We start from the raw sequence: 26,915 nt of genomic DNA on the forward strand, positions 1-26,915 counted from the left end.
AGGAGGTCATGCTGTAGTCGGTGAGGGGGACCTGGGGCAAGAGCACCCTACCCAGCCTGTCAGTGTTGACCACCTGCTCCACGTGGAGCTGGACCTCCAGCCCTGGGCATCTCTCCACCAAGCCCTCCCACGAGCTGTCGCACACCACCTGGGCATAGGGAGGACGGGTGAACAGATAGATGATGAACAAAGACAGATAGAAAGAGAGAGAGATGGACGTTTTCACATTGTTCACAATGTCTTTTTCTTTCCTTCTCAGAATAAGCTTCAAGACCTCCAACCCTTCCTTCCGTCAGCCTCCCCACCTGTGAGTGAGCCTCGTTGACATGGCACCTCAGCCTCAGACTCTGCAAGATGCCCCTCTCCCTCCCCCATCCGTAACCTCGGCCCCGGCCGTTCTGCCCCAGTGCCTGGAGCAGCTCGTCGGAGAGGCAGGAGTAACTGAGGCCCAGGCTGCTTAGGCCTCTCAGGCTGTGCAGGGCCAGGGGAAGCCTGGGGTGGAGGTGCACAGGCAGGGGCCCTGAGAAGAAGTCATCCAGGTCCAGAGAGGAGATTCCGGGGCGTCCGCGCAGGTACTGGTGCTGCTGGGACTGTGACAGGGCAGAGAGCAGCTCCATTCCCTGGGGCAGAGAGAGGGACGAAAGAGGAAGTAAAAATAAATCATCAATGACCTGGGATTCCTAATTAGCTTCCATTGAATAAAAACATCTGCCCTTCAAAGTACTATTACTACTAGTATTTGTGTTTACATACCACCAAATACACATGACGTGGTATGTACTTTCCATGTGCGGATGTTAATCATTACCAGTAGAACTAGTAATAGCAGTAAATGTACACTTTTGTAACATGTACCTGTCGAAGCGAGGCACGGGCCCCCTTGAGGCTGATAGAGCCCAGCTGGGAGGCCCCTCTCCGGAAGAAGTGAGCTAGGCAACGGACCAGGGACCTCCGGACAGCCCGAGGCCAGCCTGTCCGGTCCAGCTCCAGCCCGGTCAGGGACAGGGACCGTAGCCGAGTGCCCGCCCTGGAGCGAGAGAACCATACACGAAAAGAGGAGTAAATCGACTAACTTATCATTCACAGACATTGTCTTCTCTCTCTACCCTGGACACACACAAACACTTCTTATCTGACCTGGTTAGCTCGTCCAGCAGCCCGCGAAGTGTGTACTGCAGTCGGCGGGCGACCATTGAGCTGTGAGGAGATGACACACACACCTCCAGCGTCTCCAGGTAGCCCCCGAGGTGGCGCGCGTAGGTGAGGGTGGTCAAGGGCTCCGACCGACGGAACCTGGTCAGGCGCCCGGAGAGATGGAAGCGTCGGAAACGCCAGAGGGAGGGGGAACGCATCACGGCGTGCCAGTTACGACACACCAAGTTGGCGCGCATGCGGTCCCGGTCGGGGAGCCACCAGAATAGCCGCCACAAACACACGGACGGCAGGAAGCCCCAGCCGTGGACCGCCATCTCCTCGTCTTCCTCATCGTCATCCTCATCGGTGCCGCCATTGTTGTCAGGTTCTTCCTCCTCCTCCTTCTCGTCCTCCTCCTCATGCTCTTCGTCCTCGTCGTCCTCCTCCTCGTCTTCCTCCTCTCTCTCCTCCTCTTCCTCCTCACCCCCACGCTCCTCGACCATCCCCACCCCCTCATCCTCATCCTCCTCCTCCTCATTGTCTTCACCGTTCTCTTCATCCTCGTCCTCCTCATTCTCATCATCCTCCTCTCTCTCCTCCTCCTCACCCCCACGCTCCTCGACCATCCCCTCATCCTCTTCCTCCTCACCCCCACGCTCCTCGACCATCCCCACCCCCTCATCCTCTTCATCGTCCTCATCGTTCTCCTCATTCTCATCGTCATCCTCTCTCTCCTCCTCCTCCTCCCCCTCCTCCTCCTCCCCCCCAGGCTCGTCTTCCACACCCACCCCTTCGTCCTCCTCCTCCTCGTCTACGTCATGATTGGCATCACCCTCAGGAACAAGCTCTTCATCCATCTTGCCCCTCTGAGCTGAGACTTGCTCAAATTCTGTCAAATGTGTTTTGTCAGGAACATAAAATGGATAGAAAATGGGTTTTGCTCGAACACCAACACAAAAGAGGTGGAATCCTTTGGTTCACTTCCAGTAAACAGTGTCTTCCCCAGTGCTCTCCCTGGTCCTGGGCAGCAGGTGCTGGGGTATTTTGACTGTGCTGGGGGGCTGGGCTGGGGCTAGAACATGAGGGAACTAGTCTTAGTGGAAGTTATGGTTAGAATCACAGAGGTGGGTCTACAGGATGAGAGGTTAAGTTAAGCTGACTGTGACATCAGTGCCATGGTGTGGGTGTGGCATTAGGGTGGGCAAGGAACCCACCAGGTCAAAGGGGAAGTCGCAAGGACACTGCTATGAATTTTGTTTCCATGTCATTCAGTGTTACTGAACCATGGTTACATCACAATCCAGCTGTGACATCACAAACACAGATGAGGTTTGATGATACATCATTTATTGACTTCACAGTGGTAATACAACACAGGATTTGCATAGTTCATGTATAATACAAGATCGAAAACATGTCTAGACATTCTAGAGTCCAAGATAACACAATTTATTATTAAAGCATATACTGTCGGGTAGAATTTCCTGAGTTTGTAGTAGACAGACAGTGAAAACAGATAGACACTGTAGATAGCTTGTCTTCTGGCAGATTCCGCCCTATTTATTCTCTGTGCTCTTCTCTCCATCAAACAGCAGACACTTAGCCTAGACAGAGACAGAAGCAGAGAAAGGTCCAGAGACAAAGAGGGTCAAAAACAGTGGCAGGGCTAGAGGCAGAGAGAGGCAGAGTAACCGGCATAAACAATATTTCATCATTATTTAGTGTTTGAAAAATACAAATATTATTCAATTCCATTACTCATGATCCAAAGTGGGCATGCGTGCGTGTGTTTGTGTGCGTACCTCGTGCCAGAGAAGTGTGTCAGGTGGTAAGCCTAGATGGCAGTGGGAGCAGGTGTGTGTCTGGTCAGGCAGCTCCTGGTCTCTCAGTTCCCAGCGTGGCCCCTCGCTGCCCCACAGAGGGAGAGGGGGCGCGCGAGAGGAGTAGGCCACACCAAAGTGAGGCCGGGGGTCAGTCTGGTACTTCACCATCTGGCCACCAGAGGGCGTCGGAAATCCAGGCTCTGACTCCTGCTGCCAAACAACACGGTGAAGAATGATTGGTTAGGAACAGCAGCGTGACAGGAAATGTGACGGGAAACATGACAGGAGTTTCAGTATGTCGTTATTTTGGTGAAATAACAACAAAATAGATGAGGTTTATGTTTGGGGTACCTGTGGTTCAGTTTTCTCCTCAGTGGGGCGAGACCTCAGGCAGTACCAACAGGGCTGAGCCGAGGGATCTACTGCTCACACACACACACACACACACACACACGCACACGCACGCTACAGCAACAGATTGATGGCTGTATTTACAGACGGATCAGTTCACCTGTCCGAGGTACTGACCCTGTACGGTTGAGGGCTGTGCTGTGCCCTGACTCTCTGTGGTGTCACCCTCAGGTGGTGAGGACAGGGACTGCGAGAGGCTCTCAATGTCATTCTCTGCTGGGGTCTCTGGTGGGGACGTTTCAAGTGGCGAGGTCTCCAGAGGTAGGATCTCTGCGTCGTCGTCACACACTCCCTGTTGTTCCAGACTGTCACACTCACCCCCCGGAGCAGTCTCAGTCTCAACCTCCTCTGACTGAGAGAGAGAGAGAGAGAGAGAGAGAGAGAGAGAGAGAGAGAGAGAGAGAGAGAGAGAGAGAGAGAGAGAGAGAGAGAGAGAGAGAGAGAGAGAGAGAGGGGGGGGGGGGGAGAGAGAGACACAGAGAGAGAGAGAGAGACAGAGAGAGAGGGAGAGAGAGAGACAGAGAGACAGAGAGAGAGAGAGAGAGAGAGAGAGAGAGAGCCAGAGAGAGAGAGAGAGCCAGAGAGAGAGTCAGAGAGAGAGCCAGAGAGAGAGAGAGAGATATTCAGAGGCCAGTTAAAGTGTGGATTGTGTCAACCCCAGCGCCAGGTGTTCAGGAGGAGAATGTAGGGTCTGACCTGACTGGGCTCAGCGGCCTCAGTCTGTGCTCTGGGGTCCGATTGCTCTGTTTGCTCCTCTACTTCTTCTGTTTCCTCTGTGTGAATATTAGCCTGGACTACGGTCTGGCCACTACACAGGATGACAGATCGGCAGGGCAATAACACACACACACACACACAATGCATCCTCCCCCTTTCCTCTCACACCCAGTAAGGAACTAATCCAAGAAACAGCCACCTCCCCACAAGGTTATCTATCTACAGCAGATTAGACAGAACCACTAAATAACCAATCACACTCAAGACGCAAGGCTCCGGACCAACATTATCGTCCAGGCTTCTCTTACCTCTCGTCTTCTTCCTCCCTCTCTCCCTCCATCCTGTCGCCTGCGTCTCCCTCCCAGGGTGCCTGTGTTATTGCCTTTTCTCCTCCTCTCTCTCTCTCTCTCTCTCTCTCTCTCTCTCTCTCTCTCTCTCTCTCTCTCTCGCTCTCTCTCTTTATCTTATGAGCGTTTCTCTTTTGTTTACCCTCAGTCTCTCTCCCTTCTTTTTGCCCCTCTCACTGTCCTCCCTCTCTCCCTGAGTACGAAACGGAAACTCCGGACATTTTAATATTTGATGTGTCTGAATGGCTCACAAGCAGCTTTGCTGTAAAGAGCAAGCGTATGAGGGCTCCAATGTCACCCGCGACCTGGCACACCCTGTCACCAGCAGAACAGGCCTCCCAGGGGAGCAGTGTGCAGCGCACAACAAACCGTCCTCTCCCTCTAGTCAGTGGTTGAATTCTCCGGCTGCAGTAGTAGGCCTATATGGAGTCAAAGAGATGACCTTTTGATCAATCAGTGGTTGAACGGTTTCCTGTAAGGGAAAAGGTCGCCCACCCGTGGACAACGGCACGAAGGACGCAGGTGAAATTTCATAGTGAGAGTGCACCTCGGGAAAAGGTGATCTCCTCTAACACGTACCAAATATGAAGTATCATGTCTGGTAAAACATCTGCATTCCAATTTTGGGGTTTCACAAGTGGTGTCGTGGTGTCTTGGTGGGCGGATAGACCACCCTGTCTAAACGCACACTCCGATGCGTAAAAGAGGGATCAAAAGCTAAGTTAGGTTAAAAAAAGATCTGTGACGAAAGAGTGCGCTAATGGTAGAACGACGTAAAGTTCAAAATTAAATTGCACATACTGAATCACTGGGAAATTACATTATTTGAACAAAGGTTGTTGGCTGGCTGTAATAAGATTGATGTTTCTCGCTGGCTTTACGGCACGTAATTTTCTCAAGAGGTAGCGTTATAGGCTATAATATCCCACGGAGATGCACCGTGTAACTGCGCAAAACGACACCTCTGGCTGGGACTGAGCTGTCTCTCTTGCTAAACAAGCTATACGACATGTTTATAGGGGACAAAACTTACAGTTTTACTGAAAAACTCGTAGCGTATAGGCTACCTTAAAACGAGCCCGATGAGTTTATTTTTACTGCAGTGTTATTGCAGAAATCAGCCACGAGATGGCGGCAGAGTATTTACAATAGGTCCTCCCAGTTGATTTATGTTTTTAATGAAACGAGCTACACACTGTGCAGTTCAACAATGATCCATCTTCGTCTGCTCACCAATCTAGCAGAACAGATGTCATTTATTTTGTCTTTGCTTATTAGAAGCAAATAAGTCATTTGTTGCCTTCACGTTAAAAGATCATTGGAGATTGCCCCAATGGGTCTTTTTAGCCTTCATGTCAGGTAGGTAGTCCACAGTTATTCTTGCAGTGGTCTGTTGCATGACAACAATCCCCTTTCTTCTCATGGAGGAAGAAGTGTTCACACGCTAACATCATTTCCATCGATGCCGTTCGTCCAAAACGATGTGAGATGATAAAACACCACAGCCACTGTCCACCTTCATCCTGTTTGTGTCCTCTTCTGCGTCTCTCTGACTTGTGTCCCACTGTTTATGTCATGCTCCTTTGATGAGTCATCCTTACTACTTGAATGCCGAGCTACGAGAGGTATCAGCAAATTAACTCCACTCACAGGTCAGAGCACATCTCTGTGGGTGTATTTGTGGGTGAAAAACGATACTTGCCGGGGTCATTTTGTGCGCTAAGGTGATGGTAGGTGTGTGTGTGTGTGTGTGTACGGCCAAGAGCATCATCAGTGTTTACCCATACTGTCTGACTCACTACAATTATCCGTCTGTCTTTATATCTCGATATCTCTGCGTCTGTCGCCAGCAGAAGGCTATTTATTGGAGTGTGTGTGTGTGGATGTGTGTGTGTGTGTGTGTTTGGGATCTACAGAGAGGAACAACGTCGAGGAACAATGCATGTCGAAATATATAGTGGTACAGTATGTTATGCGTGTGTGTGTTTGTGTGAGGGCCTTGCAGGTAAGGGGGGGGGGGGGCATTTAAGTGTGTGCGGCGTCTTTGTGTTTTGGGAGGGAGCGGGGACATAAGTGGAGATGACTCACCAGTCTTTTGTGACAGTGGTGCAGCAAGACTGCCTTTCACCCATTCCCACTCCCTCGGGGCTTGCATACAAAACCAGAAATGGAGAGAGAGGGAGGAAAGAAGGAGAGGCAGAGGAGGAGGCTCAGAGGAGAGGAGACGGGGAGAGGGCGAGAGAGCATTCGTGCGGAGCAAGGGACGAGAGGGGGAAAGAGGATGGAGAGAAAGAGGAGAGAGATGAACCGATCGCGCCGAGGGAGCAGAGAGGGAGAACCCCCCCCGAAACAAGACCACCTGTCTCCAACTGTTGGTGTTGTTAGTCGGTAAATGGAAAGGGGAGAGAGAGATTGAGAGAGGGAGGGAGGGAGGGAGAGAAAAACAGGCTGACTTGTGTGAAAGAAGGCTCCCGATGCCCACTTTTCTGTCATACGTGAAAATGTGATGTGACACCCTTTTTCTCACTTACACTGCCGACATCTGTCAATATAACCACGTGTATATGTAAATATATAAATACATACTGTGTGTGTGCGCGAGGAAAGTATCATGTCAAAGGCAATGACACAGGTGAAGCGACAGCTTTTGAATGGACCGGGTACAGACTGTGTAAAAAGGTGCACCACCAATGTACAGAGTGCTTTGACTGATGAGGATCCAACCGTGAGCCGGCGTGCCAGTCTTTGTCCCCCAGGCACTTTACTCCCCTGCTCTCAGATGGGTGTTTCATGAATAAGAAGATGTGGCAAACTCTGTCCATCACATCCCCCCCCCCCCCCTTCCCCTATTAGCTGATTGGTTGGTCTGTGCTGCCTGACAGAATCAATCAAGGCGTACTCTAACATGAGTCAATCATTATGTTCAATGCCAGAAGCCAAATTGCTATACAGCTGAAAGAGGTTGTCTGTGTACTGGTGTGTGTGTGTACTGGTGTGTGTGTGTGTGTGTGTGTGTGTGTGTGTGTGTGTGTGTGTGTGTGCGTGAGGTCCTCTTCAGTAAAGTGTATGGATGACTCATCCGCCAATCATGTGACTCATCAATCACTGCAGTTCCTGTCGCTCCCTTTCTTCCCCTCTTCCTAGTTCTCTCTCCATGTCTTTCTCTTTCTCCCCAAAACATGTCCCCTGTCCATTGTGCAGTTATTATTTCATTCTTTTCTAGCCTTCTTATTTTCTGCTCTCACCATGACTGTCCCAGAAGCTGCTGTCTCCTTCTCGTACTCCTGAACACGTACCGTGACCCATGACGACGATAAAATAGACAACTGCCTTAAAAAAAAAAATCGTTTTCTCAGAGAAAAGGTGAATTTGGTTCATTCTAGAAGAACCCTTCTTGTTTCCTGGTTGAACCCTTTTTTGTGTTCTCTTTTTAAAACCAGGTTGCTGGGCTCTAAAGTGTTATTGTGGAGTGTTCACAGACCTGGCTATAAGGGGAATGGAAATTTCTGGAAAGGTGAAGAAACAAAGCATGGCCAGACAGTACACCACAGCCACCATTACCTGTTCACTTGTGACTTGAGTTCCACCTCCTTTATGCTGCCATGTCTACTGCGGTGAGTCAAACTTTCTCCAAAAAGGCATAAAAAACTGAACTTTAATAAAATAGTTGCTTTTATTTTTTCCTCTTGAATAGCAAAACTAGTAATCATCATGCTGTTATTTACACATTGCACGGGCATATTTATTTCACACTGTACAGCTTACAATCCCAAAGTTGACATCGACAACAACACTCTCCATTTTACAAGACAGACGGCTTCACGGTGGACATCAGAGTCCTCGTCCTTTAAGTTTTCTTCTTTTTTTTAGGATCACAGTTTATTCAGAGAAACAACCGTCTGAATTTCTCTGGACCGAGTTTTTCTTTTTTTTTTCTCCAAAGATTTTTTTTGTTCTTTTTTTTAGATGCAAGTAGAAAAGACGTGCAGATTTAACTTTTTTCTTTTTTGAGCTCAATCTTTTCCCCCTCCTGTCCTTAGACAGCATCTCTTTTGTGTGGAAATAAATAAAACATTTACACTAAAGTGTTTGTTGGCCTCCTGATGCACATGTTTGATTAGTAGTGCTCGCTTACAGAAGCTGTTTATGGCAAAGACAGTGAGACTTCAAGTCATTTGGGGGGAAAAAAGGAAAGAGAATTCAGACGGAAGCGAAGAGTCGATGGGTGAAAAGCCGAACGTGCCAAGAGGGTTGTTGCATGAGTGAAACAGCAGTTTCTGTTACGGAAGGCTGAGAAAAATGCAGGACACCCGAATGGTCAACGGTGCCTGCAAGGTGGTACAAAGCTCTACGCATGAGTCATTTGCCAAACAGACAAGTGTCCACATCATAGCTCTCCACCCCACCCAATGAATGATTAATAGCCCTTTGCCCAACCTGTTGGAAGTTCTATCTTTTTTTCTTTTGTGCTTGTAGAGGCTGAGGCCAAAGGATCCGAATGTGCAAAGGAATGCCGTGACATAACAAATAAGGAAAGGGCCAAATATGTGCATGTACGTGTATGAGTGTGTATGTTTGTTGTAAGGCAATAGAAGTTTTGATCCTAACTTCCAGTGCGTTCGACTGAGAAGTAAGAGACTGCATTGAATATATTTGGCACCTTTTCAAATTACAAATATGTGCTGGTATACATATGACCTTGGTGATTGGCAGTTTGGGCTCCGTTCAAGCCAGCCCCACTGTTTACCTTGTGTTGGTAATGTCACTCATGATGCATTTTACAGTCAGAATCCTAGTACACAGTCTGATGTTCCATGACCAAATGAAAGAGACAAATATTGTATTCTGTAAACATGAGTTTCTTGTAATTGGCATATTGTTTTTCTTTCATTGACTGTGTGTTGGTGTAAATGGGAAATGTTTTTTTTTCTTCAAATTTTCTCCTTTTTCTTTTTAGAAAACCCCAACACTCTGAGACATGCAGGAGCATCAGAGGAGGACCTGAATGAAGACAGGCACACAGACCAGCGCTGCATGTTCTGGTTTAGAATGTAAACTGAGAGGTTGAATATGGCTACCTAGAGGAACCCCCTCTCCCTTCTGCTTGACTGAAACAAACAAATGTGGTCAAAAAGAACAACAAAAAAAGCGATCTATTCACCATTTTCTCTTTCCTTCCCATTCCATCCGTAAATCTCATTAAACACCTCTTGCCATTCTCTCTTTCCCTCAACTTTTGTGAATCCTTCCAACTGCCCCCCACCCCAGCACTCCCCATTGGTCACTCTTCCCCGCATGTTTTCTAGTACATTCTACGCTTCATGTAGATCCTCTCAATAAAGTTCTCCAGCTCTTCGTCGCTGTCCAGCTGGGGCTCCAGGCCATCCTCCTCGTAGTCGTCTCCCGGCGCTGGGGGGTAGTAGAAGGGGGGCTGCCTGCCCCTCCCGGAGGGGGAACGAGGTTTGGGGGGAGGCAGGGGCTGGTAGGTCCGTGGGTGGGGGAGGATGTAGTTAGAGATGTACGGGGTGGCAGGCAGGCGTGGAGGTGGCTGCTGCCTCCAGCCCTGCCCCCTCGCCTTAACCCCGGCACGGTGCCTGCGCCTGGGGGGCTGGAAGCCGTAGTCCTGGGGGACAAACAGCTGCTGGTCCCTGGGAAGGGAAGTCTTATCGTAGTAGCCGGAGGCTTTGGGGTAGGGAAAGTAGACTGGGTAGTAGGCTCGGTATGGCTTCTGGTAGTAGGGGTAGGAGGGGAAGGCCAGGAACTGTTTCTGGGGCTTGTACCAGTAGTCAACCTGCTTCTGGGGCTTGTACCAGTACTCCTGCTTATAGGACTTGGCTTTGTTTTTGTCCTTTTGCCACTTCCTGTTGGCTTTGTACGGGGCTTTCTTGGGGTTGCTGGAGGCTGTGTAGTGGTAGATTGGGGGTCTAGCCAGGGGAGGGGGCACCAGGGGGCGGAAGCGTGGCGCGACGGGCTTGCCGGGCGGTGGCAGCTCCTTCCTCTTCTTCTTCTTCTCCTCCACGTCGCTGATGATCTCCACCACGTCGTCGGCGGGCAGGTGCAGCTTGCTGCTGATCTCGATCAGCCTGTCGATCATCTGCTGGTCCAGGTCGCCGTCGTCATCGGTGGCCACCTCCTCGGAGCGCTTGTCCTCGGCCGCGTTGCCGTTGGCGTCCACGCTGGACTTGCGGCGCGGCTCCAGGTAGGGCGCCCCCTGCTGCTTCCTGCCCATGTACTGCAGCAGCATGTCCGAGGCGATGTCGGCCAAACGCTGCTCCTCCTCGCGGGCGCGCTCCGCCTCCTCCTGCTGCCTCAGCACCTCCTGTTTGTCGGCGCGGGCACGCGCCTCCTCCTCCGCGCGGGTGAGGCTCTCCGCCTCCTCCTCCACCTCCTCCACCTCCTCCTCGCCCTCGTTCTCAAAGTCGTCCATGAAGTTGCTGCCCTGGACCGGCCGGTTGCTCGCCTGCTCTTCCTGCCAGTGGAGTTTTTTGCCGGCTCGTGCCAGCTGGGTATTGTATGCCTTGTAGCCCTTCAGAGGAGGTAAGATCTCGTTGTCTTGAAGGCCCAGGTCAATGTTCTGGAAGTAGCCTCTCGTTTTGCGCTGGAGCGAGGACTCTGCTCCGTCAGATACGGTTCCGGATCTTTCCGCTCCTTCTCTTTCCTTCTCCTCCTCTTCCTCTCGTTCTCCACCGTCCTCGCTTCCGCCTCCGTCGCGGCCCGCCTCACCCTCCGTTGGGCCGCCTCTCTCCTCCTGAGACTTTTTCCTCTCCTCCTCCTCCTCCTCCACCTCCCACTCCCTTAACTCCTCCCCCTGGGTCGCTGCCTCTAAGGCTGCCCTTAGCCTCTCCATCCTCCTCTCCAACACACCACTCTCCTCCCCCAGCCCCCATCTCTCCTCCTCCACATTGCCTACTCTCCTTCCCTCTTGACTTCCCCTGGCTTCCAGGTGGGCTGGTTCCTGCCTTTGCCCTTCTGCACTGTCTCCCTCCTCTGGTCTGCCCGGTGTCTCTGCAGCCCCAGGGTGGTCCAGGGCCTCCAGAAGAACGGAGGCCAGCATCTGGGCAGGGTCCATGTCTGTTGGGGTGCCCTGGTCCTGCTCCAGGGGAACTGTGCTGAAGGGTCTGGGGAGGGTGAGCCCGGGGAGCGTGTGGAGGGGACTAAGGTTGTCCTCTTTGGGGTGTGTCCGGGTGAGACCCTCCATCCCCCCCTCCACCCTCTCCACTCCCACAGCAGCAGCTCCAGCCAGCTGTGGTGAGACAGTGAGCAGGACCAGTAGGGCGAGTCGGGCTGTGGAGGGGATGTGGCGACAGGTCATGACCATGCAGAACAGGCAGGAGGGACGGCCAGCACCTGAGGTGGAGAGAGAGAGAAACAGAGAGAGAAACAGAGAGAGACAGAGAGAGAGACAGAGAGAGACACAGAGAGAGAGAGAGAGAGAGAGAGAGAGAGAGACAGTGAGAGAGACAGAGAGAGAGAGATTTAATCTGTGTTCACGTTTAAACAATAAATTACAATATCATCTGTAGCTTGCAGAAACACCTATAGCCATATCCCTTAAAATTATAAATTACACATTTCGTGTCACTTACTTAGTGGTCACTTACAAAATACAATTGAGCCAGAGCATGCGTGAAATTACATTTGTATGAGATCCTAGAAGTGTCGCCTAACCCCGTGTGTATTAAAATAAAATATTGCCGATGATAGACGGATGGAGCTCGGCTCTTGAAAATAACGTTCATAGCCTACTGGTGGTTAAATGTGCAGTTAATCGACCTCCGCTTTTTTGACTAGCTGCCTCTCATTTTGACAGTTGAGCGGAATTTCTCATGGAGCTTTCTCTCTACAATCCTGCTACGGGGTGCTGCTACTGCTGATGACTATGACGGTAATTATCTGAAGACTAATTGGCCAACTGTATGAGAATAGAATGGGCATTCATTATATCAGACTGACAGTGCCATTTATTGGCGGCAACGCGCGCTAATCGGTTCATAACGCACCCTGTCTCCGTGCGCAATTCAATGCCATGGAGAACAAAACCGGATAAGATTGAGGTTTCGGTTGCATTTTTGATTGCATGTTGACCAAAGAACATACCAAGATGTGTCTGCCTTATCAAATTAAGTATAAATTGTGAACTACATGTTAATGAACTGATTAATGGGCTATGCTGACCCAAACCGAAACCCGGTCACACTATGCACAAACGCAAATTTAACCCGCATTGAAAATACATGTATTTTAACCGGCAGGTAGCAAGTGTTTTTTTTAGGCTGCTTGGTTTAAACGAATTCCTTTATTTCCGTTTCCAATTACCCATTCCGTTACCGGAAGATCAATCTGCATGTCCGTGAAACAAGTCATGTGGAAACCGGGAAGCCACGCTGATTCAACCCAACAGACCCGTGATAGATTTACTGTTGCAGCACACTTGCTTCCATTATAGCAAAGCGCAATGTGAGCAATGCGCAATGATCGAATTGTATCCTACCAGACTGTTTCGTGAGCGTGATGCATACTGTTCATTGAGGGCCATTGAAGCAATAGAGGTATGCAGACTTACGCTACGGTGATTTATTTCCTATTTGGTCTACTACGTGAATCAGAAATATTTTCAGGTAGCCTAATTGTGAATAGTTACATAGGCTATTAGACTACAACAGGTTTACTGGTTTAAGTTTACAAAAACTACTTCAAATAATAAATACCTACAATGTCATTAAATCGTATAGCTTTCTTCCTATATCTAAACAACAGTGGCACAAGGTTAACTTTTGTAAAAATATGTATATTTATATATATTGAAAAAATTCAATAAAAATAATATATCTATTGTACTTTGCAACCAAAGCAACACCCGCAACATTGAAATCCAGCTTATAACCTCCTATAATTAAAACAAGCATATGTGTAGCATAAGCTAGTGTCTGCTGTAGGCGATGTCAATTCGAGTAAGTCTCTACACTCAACCACACTAGTCCCAACATTCAAATCCAATATTCACAAATGCTCTGTTGACCATCTGGAAGGGGTTGAGAAAAAAACGTTTGAATTTGACCTACACACAATAGAATGTTGCAAGTTGAAAACTTTTTAAATTCCACACAAAATAGCATACCAAAGCCGACCACTATTAAGCATTCTTTTGGAAACCAAACCCGTAAATATGCCGATGGTCTTGGTCGCAGCCGCAAATACGACGGCACGCTTTCTGCACCTTAGTTTCTTAAACATGACACACAATAGAAGGACAGGATAATAAACACCTGTCCAAACCCGACCAATCACCCACAACTACACTGTTAAAGACGGAGCAACTACAAAAGTACTCACCTGGAGTCCCGCACGGGAAAAGTGCTGAAAATTCACGCTTCGGGTAGTCTCTTATCTTATCTCGTAATTAGGCTACACTCCAAGAGTGCTTTTCAAACTAGTCTTCTTGTGGTTCTTTACCATACACAACAATGACAGAGAAAAAAAAATGATTCTGACTGTTTTATTTCAGTGCAAAAAATGTTGTGATGTGTTTGTATGGCAGTTAATCACTTTTTTTTGGCACTGAGCGATTCAAATAGTGTTTTCAGCACCACGGCCAGCGCAACTTTCGTTTTTATACTCCCTCTCTACCATGTGATCCGCAGCAAGCATCGGCGTGCAGACGTCACATCCATTGATAAGAATGTTCGTGTGGAAATGGAACTCTGAGTCTACGCTGCCCGCTCTGATGAATGAACGGAAATGGCATGAATGAAATAGTACATTTCTTCAATGGGGAGAGGAAAATTGTAGCGGCGCAGCCATTTTCTGTCTCTGTCATTGATGGTGATGTCCCTCTGCACCCCCCACCCCTGCACCCCCCCCTGCACCCCATCCCCCCCCCCACACACACACCCTACCCGCCCCCTCCCCATAAACCGTCCCCCCCCCCACCCCCACCCACCCACCCCATGCAGTCTCCCAGAGATTTAGCCCTACCCGATAAGACAGACCGGTCACGTTGATCAGCCTTTCAATTTCGATTTATCGACGTTTCCCCCGTCCATCCTCTCATTTGCATCCTGCATGGTGACCCACAATCCTTCCCAGACCTCCCGCTCACATGGCCACTGTCAGGTGTTTTCGACGGGGCCCTGGTCCCGTGTGGAGGGGCCACGGGCGTGGCCGTGACACACCCGGTTTGGCTCGGCTGCTCTGATTCTACCTGATTACCGCTCTTTGTCTAATGTCGTCTTTGGCAGGTGTCCATCTGTCAGCTACGAATGCGGACGCTGATCACAGTAATCTATTAGATCACGTTACGCAACACAAACGCACGCACGCACGCACTCTCCCGGGATGAATGGATCTACGACGAAAGCTGTCTCCTTTATTTGTCCTACCCGTGGCCTTCTAGGATTTGAAACCAGCCATTCTTTGTCCCGGGCCCTATTGCATCAGCTACACACACATGTTGAGCACTGACCAGCAAACCAAGTCTCCCACCATAGGTTCGAATCCCACTGGAAGATTTTTTCCATTGAACTTCTTCAATGCTTCATCCAGATGAACAGCATGGCTAGTCTTGGTCACACAGTCAGACATTGTGCGGCGATGAACCAGCACTGAGTCAGACATGAGAGGAGTGAATCAGACGGGCCTCGTAAGCCATCAACGTATGGTTGCAACCAGCCAGCGCTGGAGATGAAAATAGGACAGGTCGAATGGCATCACGGCACGATCCACCGTTCAACCGGATCACACACCGTGACTGGCATGAAGCTTGTCTCCATCTTAAGAGGACTGGAACTGATGCCAGTCTAAGATTGTCCTGTTTTACATGGGATTACTTACAGATGGGGGCGGGAGGGGGGGGAATAGTGGTGTAGACGTCACTGTGAAGTGTCATTCCGAGGCCTCGGTAGATAACGTTCAGCTAATCAGGAGCAGATCTAAATGAGCATTCACAAGCCCCGCGTTTGCGCCTGGCGGAGCGACGTGCTTGCTGCGCTGATAATGTCATGTGGTTTTTTCGATTCTGTGCGGTGTGTGTGTGGGTGGGTGGGTGCAGGGTGCACAAGCGCGAGTGTGCGTTTGCCTCTGCGGCATGCGTGTGTGTGGGGAGAGAGGTGCATGCAGGCTTTTAAAGAATGCCCCGGGTAAGAGAAACCTATTCTCTCTGATGAGGGAAAGTTGTGCTGTTGATAGTATCAGTGATGTTCCGTGGCTTTGAGTTCCCACTGAAATGAGCGGCTGTGTCAGCTTGTTGATGTCAATGGGGCTCCTGTGTTTGCAGAGTGTGTCTCACATCAAATGAGTGGTAATTCTTTGTGAAAGCCAGAGGCTCTTTTTGACCCGTAGATTATTAGATGTGTGTGCTAGGGACTGCATACCGTTGACATATTTGTTCGTAAATTGTGCGTGTGTGTGAGTATGTGCGTGTGTGTGGAGATTGCGGAGAAGGCACGTGTGTGTACGCGTTTGTGTGTGTGTGGGGCGGGGATATATGTGTATGCATGTGGATGATGGATGTGTGTGTGTGTGGAGGAGGGGGATGTTTGAGTAGGTGTGTGTGTGCATGTCTCGGTGTGCGTGTGTGTGTGTTGGCATGCTCTGTGCTGCTGGCAGGCAAGCTGGTTGGAAAGGTAAGCAGCAAGCCTGAGGGGCAGATTCTGATATAACAGCTTGGCATTATCAACTGCCACTCAGCATGATCCCTCTCCTCCTACCCCTACCCTGTGTCCTCTGTGCCCTGGCGCCCACGCTCTGACTCACACTCCACGGCCTGCTCGGCCACTCACACAGATTAGCACCGGCACACCAGCCTTGTATTTAAAGATGCCACACAGGGAACTAACAAGCCAGACTGGGTCTTTTGGAAACTTTAGTCCCAGGCGGGAAAAGAAATGCGTTTGGGTCGAAGCGTCGACAAGCCGACTTGTTTTTTTTGTACGGTCCAGCCACCTTATTTTCCTTTGCGATGTTTTTTTCAGTGTGTGGATCAGTCATTAGTGTGTTATTGGTGAGACAAGCCATGTGGACAAATGGATATTCAATCCGAGCCGCTTTAAACAATCTGTGGTCCGACGAGTCGACTAATAGGATACTGTAACTACGTGCATTTGGACGGTTGCTGAACAACAGTTTTTGGACAACACTTTTTGGGGGCTTGTGGGCACCAAAAACAGAGCTAGAGATTTACATTGCGGCAAAGTTCTGTGACGCTACTTTTAGAGAACATGCACAAAGTAAAACACACATACATGCACACGCACATGTACTTTACAGACAAATGGTGGAAGGCCGAGGCTAGCGTCCACTCAAGGTTTTCTGTCCAGGGTACAGAGACAACCATCCGCGTATTCCCATGAAGAGGCCTACATAAGAATGAGGGGAACAGAGAGAAAGAGGCAGAGAGGCATTTTAGCAAAGAATTTTTTCTGCTGACATTATTGGCCACAATTATGATGATGCATGCTGAGATCTCTCCATAAGTGTTCTAATGCACCAACCCGCTGTAAAGTGGCCTGTACTGGGAGTGAAATAATGGCCCTTATGAATAACAGTAGCATATCCACCCACGTAAAAAGAAAAAAATACTTTTTTCTCCACCGAATGAGAGGAATTGTACCATAAAATCCCAACTCTAGCCTGTGTGCAGTCTTGGTAGCTTTGGTACAGTACTAACCTGGCAACTCAGAGCAGGGAGGAGAGTTGTAGACATTTTTGCTGTAATGGTTTTAACTTGGGGAATGGGAGTAGCTCCATACTGTTAAATGAAGAAATGACCATTGTGGCGTGACTATTTTTGAGCCCCCCCCCCTTTTCCTCCACCACAGCTGAACAAAAACACTGTTTGAAGCCAGAGCCTCAAAGACTGTCATCTGTTAACGTGAGAGCATTGGTGAAAAACGCATGCAGTTCTGAGCACAAAATGGGCCTTTTGTTTTTCATTTAGCCAACTGTACACACAGGACCAAGCCATCTCTCCATTCATCGGTTCATTCATAAAAACGAGGTGAACAGAAGAGGAGGGGCTTCTGTGACTACTTGTGTGATTTCTGGAGCACCAGCTGTGATTTGTCATAGTGTGATACATAAATGGGATTGGTCCTCTACAGAGCACTAGCTGAGCTGTCAGAAATGATTGGTTGGGATTGAACCTGCAAGCCAGGGATGAAACTTGCTGGACGTGAAATGACTGCGTCGGCCTAAATGTCTGCCCATCATTGCAGGTTTGTCAGTGGCTTTAAATTTTTTTATTTTCGAGAATGTATTTACCCTTTGAGCATTAGCCATGAAATGTGCACAGGAACCTGTGAGAAACAGGCGGCGTCAGAGACGGATGGTGCTGTAGGCGTAAGGCAGGGAGCGAATTTGGAGTTGATGAGGCGATTCATATCAGTGAGCGCGGCATCAGTTCCCGCCATCAATCTCCCCTCAGTCTCCCTGCGCACCAGCGAACACACAGCCAGTGTAGGCCCCTTTATATCAAACACACACGCACACACACACGGACCCACAGCAACACACACATAATAAAATCCCATAGGACCAATATGGAATTAAGTGAATAGTTTAGTGGCCTGCATTGGTGGTAAAACGTGGCAAAGAGAAAATTGAGGCATAATCACGTGATCAGCAATTAGAGTGGGTATGGTAGTCCCTTACTAGGCCATAAGAAATGCATCGCTGCTGTGGTGGGGAAATGTTCTTGAATCAAACGGCCTCCGGTGAGAGAACCGTTGGACCGGGTGGCAGGTAAGTGATCTCGCGCAGTGAACCTGGCAAACGATTTTATCAGCTGTTTCTCCCTGCTCGTGTCCGGCGACGAGAGAGGGCGCTGTTACGTCACGGTTCCGCTTAGATGGTCGCGGTGATTTCATGGTGCCGTGTACTGTATCAGGTGACCTGACATTCGATCGATAAACAATTAAAATAGGGGCATAAAGCGGAGCGGGGTTTTTCACATGCACCGACATAAAGCAGCATTTATTTATTTTTTATTTGAGGTTCGTGTACAGGCCTACCTGAGTTGGGGGCGTGGGGCCGCGGTAGACTTCGAAAGTAGACATTATTTTCAATGTTGAATGTAGATAAACTATCCGTTAGATTTCTGTTTATTAGAAATCAATATTTTGTTAATTAATTTGAACAATCTTAGTTAACACTCAAAATAGCGCGACCTCCAGAGAAAATATTTATGAATGAACACATGGCTAAAACCAATTGCAAGTGACATAATCACATGCGACGTAGCCTACCAATAGTCGATTTTGTTATTGTTGGTCTCTCGGTCCATCTGTCTCTCTCTCTCTCTCTCTCTCTCTCTCTCTCTCTCTCTCTCTCTCTCTCTCTCTCTCTCTCTCTCACGCACACACACACACACATACGCACGCACGCACGCACGCACGCACTACAGATGTATGCTGTATGTGGCAGAAAAGACATACGGAAGGAGAGACGAGTCCTCCAAAACTCCTTGTAGAAATGAAAACTGTTATCGGTTATCAGCGCGCCACCCGACTAGAAGGGAAGTAATTTGAAAGCCGTTTGAAACGCGGTAATTTGCCGGTGTGACTCATCGCAGACACCCACAGCGACAAAACCTCTGATCCTCCGTTGGAGGAAGGGACAATGTGTGTGTATGTGTGTGTATGTGTGTACGTGCGTGCGCGTGTGTGTTCGTGCACGAGTAGGCTAAGCTGCAGGTGTTTGAGGAAGAGAGGGAAAGATAAGTCAGAGGATGTAGCTTCCGTTGTGCAGAGAAAACACGTTTGTAAAATTACTTGCACGTTCCCCTGAAACGCTGCAGGGAAGGTTTTTAACGCTTTATACCACCTCACCCCCACCCCACCCCATCTCTCTCACATTCTCTTTCCAAACATCTGTTTCATTGAAGGGAGTACATTCGTCGATGAGAATTTATATCATTTACCAGTAGCCTGTGGCCAGCCATAATACGAAATGAGTCATCGGGATTTAATTCAAAATATAACACACACATAGGCCTATGGATTTGTGTGAGAATCCCAGTCATCCCGTTCATAAAATCATTATACTATTATTAATGTAGTCGTTAGATCCATTATATTTAAGAAGCTTAAAGAAAAAGACATTTATAACAAACACACACAGACATGCACTCAAACAGTCCTGCACTTTATATTTAACAAGTATCTCTTAGTGGCTCAAACTGAAGAAAAACAAGCAAATATGTAGAATGAGAGGGAGGAGGGAGAAGGTCAAAGTTTGTCATCGCCCCTGTAGGACTGCAGGGCATTTCATTTAGCCTAAGCATTGTGGGAAGACTTGAACCTCCAACCTCCAGGCCACACTGAGACTGCAACCAGCCATTGGTTTTGCCACCCATCCCCTGTCCACCAGCCCCACCCACCCCCACTCTCAGAGAACTGAAAACCATCTTATCTGGCAACCGGAGGTTGGGGGCATCTGGAACGGGAGATTAACTCTCCTCATCACTCCAGTGTGTGGATTCAGCAGTAAACACACACTCTCTCAAGCCACATTCACCGTTTCCTCTCCGTCAGGTCCTATGAGGAAACCAACCACGGCTGGCTCCCTCCTCTTCCATGTAATGGCTGGCCAGGCAATTTAGCCACCGTGTCTCTCGCAACCCTCGTTCAACATTGTCGCGTTGACGCGACGACAACAAAGAATACCCCCCCCCCCCCTAATTGGGGCCCCTACAAACAAGACAATAGCATGACAGCAAACAGTTTTTCCTCTGCTGAACAGGACGGGAGGAAGGGAAACACTGGTTGAGAGCAGGGCAGTGTGGAGAAAGAGTGAGACAGAGAGAGAGAGAGAGAGAGAGAGAGGGGGGGGGGGGGTCAGGTAGGAAGGCTAGATTGTATGTAAGCCAGGGACTGGTTCTGGAAGTTTTCATAAGGTTTGTGTTCCAATACACAGTTGTATTCAATGTACAGTTCCAATGCTGTGTCTACCTGCAATGGTTTTAAATACACGTATGTACAAACAGACTGACACATTAGATGAAAAATGAACATCTCTGTCCGTGGCAATACTATTGTATAGCTTGATCTAATTTCCCATACCTATCCATATAAACTGTTTTTCCTGTACTGTACATATTTGTAGGTCTTTTGCCAATGTTGTTTTTTTATTCTGCCTAAGTCTATTGACCCCTGGTTGTGTTCATTGTGGCCCATGGGGGTTCAGCTAATGACGAGGCTCGAGCTCAGTGAGCTAGCACTAGTCTTCAGTTACAGAATGTTCACAACCTTTCTTTCATCCAGCCAGTCAACCTTTTGATGTGGGATCATGTTCTTTGTTTGTTATACGGCATGTGTGCTAGCCCCGTAGCACCGTGTCCTTTGAGCTGATTGTAAGTCAGAGCACGGCGGGCAGTGTATTGCGGCGTCCACAGGTCTTCGGTGGATTCAGAAGAATTTAATGGACCAGTTGAGGTTTGAACATGTAAATGAATGTCACGAATCCTCTTTGGTCGGCGTCGCTCTCGCGCCTCTCTTTCATTCCCGCTCGTCGCCCTGCTTATCTCAGCCGCTCACTTTCTCTGTGAACCCCCTCACCCCCTCCCCTCCCCCACCACAACTCAACTCAACCCGCCCCCCACCCCCACCCCCCCCAACCCCCACCCCCTCCCTCCCCACCCACCCACCCACCCCGCCTGCCCGCCCACCCGCCCCCACCCACAGCCTCCTCCATCTTTCTTGCTCCCTCGCGAGGGCGCGTTCACAAGCGCGCACGCTCGGTCACGGTCCCCTCTCAGTCTTCGCTTCCTTTTTTAAAAATCTTTTTGACTCTCCCCCTCGCCCCCGTTCGCCCTCCCTCTCTCCCCCGTTCTCTCTCCTCTCGCAAAGCTCTCTGTGTTGTAAATGTTTCTATTTTCATGAATGAATTTGGTGATCGGATGATAATGAGTTGCCAAAGCTGGGGGATGATAGAGAACACACACAAAGGCTGCCGTTATCAACCGTGTGTGTACAGTATGCGTGTGTGTTTATGCGTGTGCGTTTGTGTGAGCAAGGGAGACAGCTCGAGAGAGAAATTGAGAGTTTTGGAGGGGATGGAGCGATAGCGAGACAAAGCAGAAAGGGTTTTGAATTGAAATGGATGGTTTGGCATTGTTGAAGCAACAAAAACATGGTGTGCTTGAGATGATTATATATCTGTTCGGTCATTCTTGGGGTCCTACGGCCTTTGATAGCAATCACAAAACTAAACAAAAGCCACAGTGGTCATTTATGTGAGTGTTTGTGGTTGTGGTTGTGTGTGTGTATGTGTGTGTGTATGTTTGTGTGTGTGTGTGTGTGTGTGTATTTTGGTCACTGACTCATTAGTGTTATTAGTGCACAAATGTGCCAGCGTTTTGACCATAATTACAATAGGCAAGTAATGACTAATCTACACACCCTTTAGACTGACTCACCATAAATAAACAGCCATGACATATTTCGTGATTAAGGACTCGTAGTGTTTATTGTTTACATTATGATATTTGTAGATCCTTAAATATGAACAGGATTGCAATGAAACGTGAGAACATGGATCATTTGTCCTGTTGGGGGGGGGGGGGGCTATTATGAAAACTCATTTTTGCATCAAAACAATCAGCATTATAATGCACTGTACTGCACTTATTTATTGGGTGCATTTTAGATAGCCAACGGGATTGCAGCATTTAAATATACAAAACAAAAAGGAGTCGAAAGACTGAAAATATAAAAACTCTGATTTAATGCATTCAAGTGAAGTAGAACATGTAACACTAGCGCCTTAACATCAGTCTTCGGATGAAAGGTATGTTAGAACATGTATTATTATTATTATTAAAATACATAATGTGTTAAACGCACTGGGACGTGTTTCAGTTCCCTAAAGATGTAACCTTCCCTGCCTCCCGCTTAGAAAAACAGCACGTGAGGATAAGATTGAAGTGTGAAAGATGCACAAATTAGCTTTCACCTATCCAATCCTACTGGAACAGCAATGATCTGTAAGGAGGGGGACAATGTGGTTTTCGGGCGGGGTTGAGGTGCTATGCTGTAGCTACCGACCCGTCTGGAAGACCTGAGCATTACTGAAACAATACTGGTTGGCCTCCCATTCAGAGAAAGAGAGAGAGAGAGAGAGAGAGAGAGAGAGAGAAAGAGAGAGAGAGAGAGAAAGAGAGAGAGAGAGAGAGAGAAAGAGAGAGAGAGAAAAAGAGAGAGAGAGGGAGAGCAGCAGACCCAGACAACTCACAGCTCAGAGCCAGCTGACAGTTGATAACCGAGGGAGTGACTCATTTGAGATAATTTCAGGTTAATGTGGAGTTTCTCACTGGCTGACGTACACTGTCTGTCAAGCCACTGGCCGCATATCAGAGGGTCTGCTCCTGCGATGAGGTCATCCTGCATCCAGCCAATCACAGTTAGCTCTGTTGAGTGTGTGGTTGGGCTACAGGGCAGAGAATGGTTATTTCATGCTAATTGCATAAAAATAGCGTGACATGTATATCATTTGATGCACGTGTAGAACCCCAAAACGATTTTTTACGTGTATTTCCATCTATTTGAAAGCAGCTTGTGGATTCATGGCCGAAGGTATGATATTCTATATCCACAGCCTGCATTGTTTTCAAGGTAAAAGCACCAGGGGAGAGGCAGGAGGGAGGATATCTTCCCGAGCTCCTCTTCAAAACAACACGTCAACTGTGATCTAAATCAGAGCGCCGCAGTGAAATGGCTGCTGGGTAGGCGGCCTGGCGCCCAGACCACAGACACAGCTGCACCCTTCTCCGTCCCATTACGTCTGTCTGCCAGGACGCGCCGCGCTCCGCCCCTGGATCGGCTCCTTCGTCCGCTGTCTCGTGCCCAACCCCCCCCCCCCCCTCCCCAAAGCCCACTTTCCGATTACTCCCATGGCGATACGTTTGACTCCTTGTGATGTCTCGTGATTTGGAGATAATTAAGTCAAAGAAAGAAAAAAAATGGCACGATCGGCCTCGGAGGGTTTGTGAACGGCGGCAAATCTAATTACGCACCTTGATCAAGCGGAACATTCTCTCTTTGCCGTTCACCTTGAGGCGGACGCGTCAGCGTTAAGGCCACTCCGGGGCCAGCCGTGGTTTTAAGCTTGGTGAAGAGTTTAGACGGATGGTTTGGGGATTACACGCCTCCGCTGTGGAGTGACCTTGTCTCCGGTCTTGGCCGTATGTGTGTGTGTGCGTGTGGAGCGCCCAGCATTTTCTGTGTATAACCTTGGCCGTTGGAGAACACAGAGTCTGGGAGAGAAGTTGGGGGGCATTGTGTCACCAGACCACCACTGTGACAGACGCCCACTTCCCCCCTCCCTCACCCGTTCCCCCACCCATCCCCTATCACACACACATTCTCTCTCTCCCTCTCTATCACTCTCAATCACACACACACACGCAATTAGAGTCAACAAGGAATTACAGAGATTCAGAACAGACGAGTCAGAGAGAGAGAGAGAGCGCAAGTTCAAAGAAACAGAGAGTCAGAGCGGAGTCAGAGAGGGTAAAGAGCCAGGGAGAGGGGTGGCAGAGTCAGAGGAGTCCGAGAACCCAGCGAGGAGGGCGCGGAGTGTGTGGGTCAGGTCAACGCCTCGGCCCCCGACGGGGCCCCCAGTCCTGTGCCCAGCCCAGAGAGGGGGGATATTTCATTTCCATCCCTCTCATCCTCGGTGATAGGAGTGGGAAGAGAGAGCACATTAAATTTATGACTCATATAATTGTGTGTGCCTCTCTGCCCCACCAACGCCCTGTTAGGAGAGCTACATCTGCTGCAGTAGGAGGGAGGGAAAAAAAGCCAATTTCGTGCTTTACTTGGTGTGGTTATCCAATTAGTTACACAAAACATGTGGCTAGGCGAAGGTATGCCAGCATGCTCGGTTCCTGATAGCGGCTGTGTCACTGCAGAATGAGAGAGAGAGAAAGGTGCTCCACCAAACTGTGGCAAAAGCTGCCGGATAAAATAGTACAGTTTGAGTGAAATTGTTTATTTTTTCCAGCAAGTTCTTCAGTGTAGGGGTGACATTATTTAATAGGATCTGTCAGGGGGTGGTAGGTATAGTAGCTTCTACAGGCAGTGGGGTACGACGGACCATCGCAAAGGCGGTACAAAGTATTGTTTCATTTGCTGTGCCCAGCGGAACTGCAATCGGTTAGCGTGTCCTGTTCCTCATAAACATACATGTGGTACTGTAAACCGCTTTGTAGAGGGTGTTTATTTCTCCCCTGTCTACATGAAAAGAGTTTGCCTTGAGTTCTGTAGTGGTTGGTTTGGGTGTGTGTTTGTTTGGTAATGCTGTGTGTGCCTTTTGGCAGTCAGGGAGAGTGCTCGGTGCTGAAGAGCTAAGAGAGATTAGTATGAGTCAGATAATGACTCAGGAGGCCGGGTGGCAAATGTCTCAAATTGTGGTCACCTCTCTCTTGCACCCACTATCTCTCTCTCTCTCTCTCTCTCTCTCTCTCTCTCTCTCTCTCTCTCTCTCTTTCTCGCTCTCTCTCTCTCTCTGCAACCCTGCTCTGCTCTTTCTACAGGTGTAGAAAGGTTCGCTGTGCAGACAGAGAGGGATGAAGATTGAGCCTGGGGGGGAGGGTTCGATGGAGAGAGGGACAGACCGATTTGGAGAGATAACAGAGCGAGTGCATCCGAATCGAGCAGGGAGGAAGGAGGGATGGGAGGATGGATGGATGGATGGGAGGGAGGACTTAACAGAAGGGAAGGAGGAGGAGGGGGGGGGGGCAACAGCCACGAGGAGAGGGGGTAGTGTGGAAGGAGTAGGATGGAGGAATGCTTAGTGAGAGGCGGAGAGGGTTACAGAGCGGGTAGAGGTGGATGGAGGGAGGGATGAAGAGATAGAGGGAGGGGTGGTGATCCTCGGGGTCTGATGACTCATGGCTGTGCTGAGCCTTGTGTGCGTCACTGGCGCGGGCTGGAGGAGGAGATAGTGGAGAGGTCTACGCATTTAATTACAGCCTGCCAATTTAGACACACTGTACACACACACACACACACACAGGCACACACACGGGCACACTCATTGAACACACACACACTCACATCACACATCACAAACATCACAAGTACCCACTAAGGTTTGACAACACTCACAGATCTCGCACCATTTCTGCCCTCACGCATGCTCACAGTAAACAGTATGCTAGCATGTCAACAAAAGTCAGAAAAACAAACAAGTTCCTTGCTGACTTGGATGTAGCAAAACAAATGAGTTTTCTCTGACAAATCTGTTAGCATTGTCAACCGGTTAGGATTATTGCCACTAATCCTGCTGTCACTCCTTGGGGCTGCGTGTCTCAACCTCACCCTAACCCGAACCACTTCATTGTTTCAGAAGACTTCATAATCCGCCTTGAAAAGGAACGAGGAGCGAGAACGCAACGTTCCCAGCGAGCTCAATTTACTGAAATGAATCGTCTAATCGTATACCTGCGCGACGTCAATACAAAACCGCCCTGACTCATTTCACCGGCACATGAGACACAACACAAACATTGTCCAAGTTCCACGACATGATGTCGTGTCAGGTGTGTCGGTGTGCATGTGTACCCATGAGGCCTCCTGTTGAACGGCCACGTGTTTCTTTATTTGTAGCTGACTCATGCTGTCACAGACAGGCTTTGAGGCAGGAAAACGTAATCAAACCAAAAATACCAAACTCCTCCCAGCCCCTGGCTGCACTAGGACGCGGATGTGACAGGAATGTGGAGGCAGGAGACAGACGAGGCCAGACTTCCCGAGGGAAAACAAGGTGCTGTCTCGCGCAGAACGCATTTCACCACAGGAGTGTGGCGCCTCGCATCGTGTGGAACAACTTGTGTCCTCAAGACAGCGACGTGACGGACTTCTCGCGCGAAATGAACGCGCTTTACTTTTCCCGTTTGGATGCAGGAAACTGTCACCTCCAATAATTGTTACATTTACGAACTGCAGAAGCATCCCTTCAGTATGGTTATTGATATTTATGATGATGGAGCTATTTGTTTTTGTATTTTATTGTATTGCTTTGTTATATTGTATTTTGTTGTATTTTATTATTGTAATTATATTGTTTTGTTTCGTCTGATAGTCAATAGTTGTCCTCAGTCAAAAACACTTTCAACATAAACTAAATTGAGTCAAGACATATTTAAGGAACATTTGCCAAGTGAAGCAGAGATGAAAGTAAGGACTGCTGGGCTTGAGAGGAAAGTTACTGCTCACATGGGCTGTCCGTCAGAACAGAGGAGAGTTACTGCTCACATGGGCTGTCCGTCAGAACAGAGGAGAGTTACTGCTCACATGGGCTGTCCGTCAGAACAGAGGAGAGTTACTGCTCACATGGGCTGTCCGTCAGAACAGAGGAGAGTTACTGCTCACATGGGCTGTCCGTCAGAACAGAGGAGAGTTACTGCTCACATGGGCTGTCCGTCAGAACAGAGGAGAGTTACTGCTCACATGGGCTGTCCGTCAGAACAGAGGAGAGTTACTGCTCA

At 48.9% G+C, this 26,915-nt stretch overlaps 3 protein-coding genes across 3 annotated transcripts in view; all 3 read right to left on the reverse strand.

Moving 5' to 3' along the window:
- Positions 1 to 1,637, reverse strand: part of LOC146288392 (F-box only protein 39-like) — a 4,022-nt gene extending 2,385 nt beyond the window's left edge. Inside the window, exons 1-4 of the mRNA XM_084698767.1 lie at positions 1,138 to 1,637; positions 856 to 1,027; positions 306 to 620; positions 1 to 148 (exon numbers count right to left, since the gene is read on the reverse strand). The exon at positions 1 to 148 is cut by the window's left edge and continues 77 nt beyond it. Of these exons, the coding sequence (XP_084554893.1) occupies positions 1 to 148; positions 306 to 620; positions 856 to 1,027; positions 1,138 to 1,637 (1,135 nt within the window). The remainder of the gene's footprint in view (positions 149 to 305; positions 621 to 855; positions 1,028 to 1,137) is intronic.
- A 1,053-nt stretch (positions 1,638 to 2,690) lies between these two features.
- LOC146288393 (uncharacterized) lies at positions 2,691 to 4,425 on the reverse strand. Its single transcript, XM_084697502.1, has 6 exons — positions 4,394 to 4,425; positions 4,065 to 4,176; positions 3,486 to 3,720; positions 3,309 to 3,379; positions 2,937 to 3,167; positions 2,691 to 2,738 (listed from the first exon to the last, which is right to left on the reverse strand). The coding sequence occupies exons 1-6, from the start codon at positions 4,423 to 4,425 to the stop codon at positions 2,691 to 2,693; spliced, it is 729 nt and encodes a 242-aa protein (XP_084553628.1).
- A 3,679-nt stretch (positions 4,426 to 8,104) lies between these two features.
- Positions 8,105 to 18,601, reverse strand: LOC146288394 (uncharacterized). The gene is made up of 3 exons (XM_084698433.1): positions 18,439 to 18,601; positions 16,684 to 16,785; positions 8,105 to 11,779 (listed from the first exon to the last, which is right to left on the reverse strand). The coding sequence occupies exon 3, from the start codon at positions 11,748 to 11,750 to the stop codon at positions 9,735 to 9,737; it is 2,016 nt and encodes a 671-aa protein (XP_084554559.1). The 5' UTR covers positions 11,751 to 11,779; positions 16,684 to 16,785; positions 18,439 to 18,601; the 3' UTR covers positions 8,105 to 9,734.
- Positions 18,602 to 26,915: the final 8,314 nt, after the last annotated feature.

The sequence above is a fragment of the Hypomesus nipponensis genome, chromosome 5, assembly GCF_054491055.1.
Source record: "Hypomesus nipponensis isolate SF chromosome 5, ASM5449105v1, whole genome shotgun sequence".
In the NCBI taxonomy this organism is placed as follows: Eukaryota; Metazoa; Chordata; class Actinopteri; order Osmeriformes; family Osmeridae; genus Hypomesus; species Hypomesus nipponensis.

What these genes read in the sequence shown, in the direction of transcription:
- LOC146288394 (XM_084698433.1), bottom strand. Translation starts at nt 11,750, where the DNA reads ATGGTCATGACCTGTCGCCACATCCCCTCCACAGCCCGACTCGCCCTA.
- LOC146288393 (XM_084697502.1), bottom strand. Translation starts at nt 4,425, where the DNA reads ATGGAGGGAGAGAGGGAGGAAGAAGACGAGAG. An exon ending in ACAGCCCTCAACCGTACAGG is followed by an intron (nt 3,380 to 3,485) that starts GTCAGTACCTCG and finishes GTGTGTGAGCAG; the next exon opens with TAGATCCCTCGGCTCAGCCC. An exon ending in ACACACTTCTCTGGCACGAG is followed by an intron (nt 2,739 to 2,936) that starts GTACGCACACAA and finishes GTCTCTGTCTAG; the next exon opens with GCTAAGTGTCTGCTGTTTGA.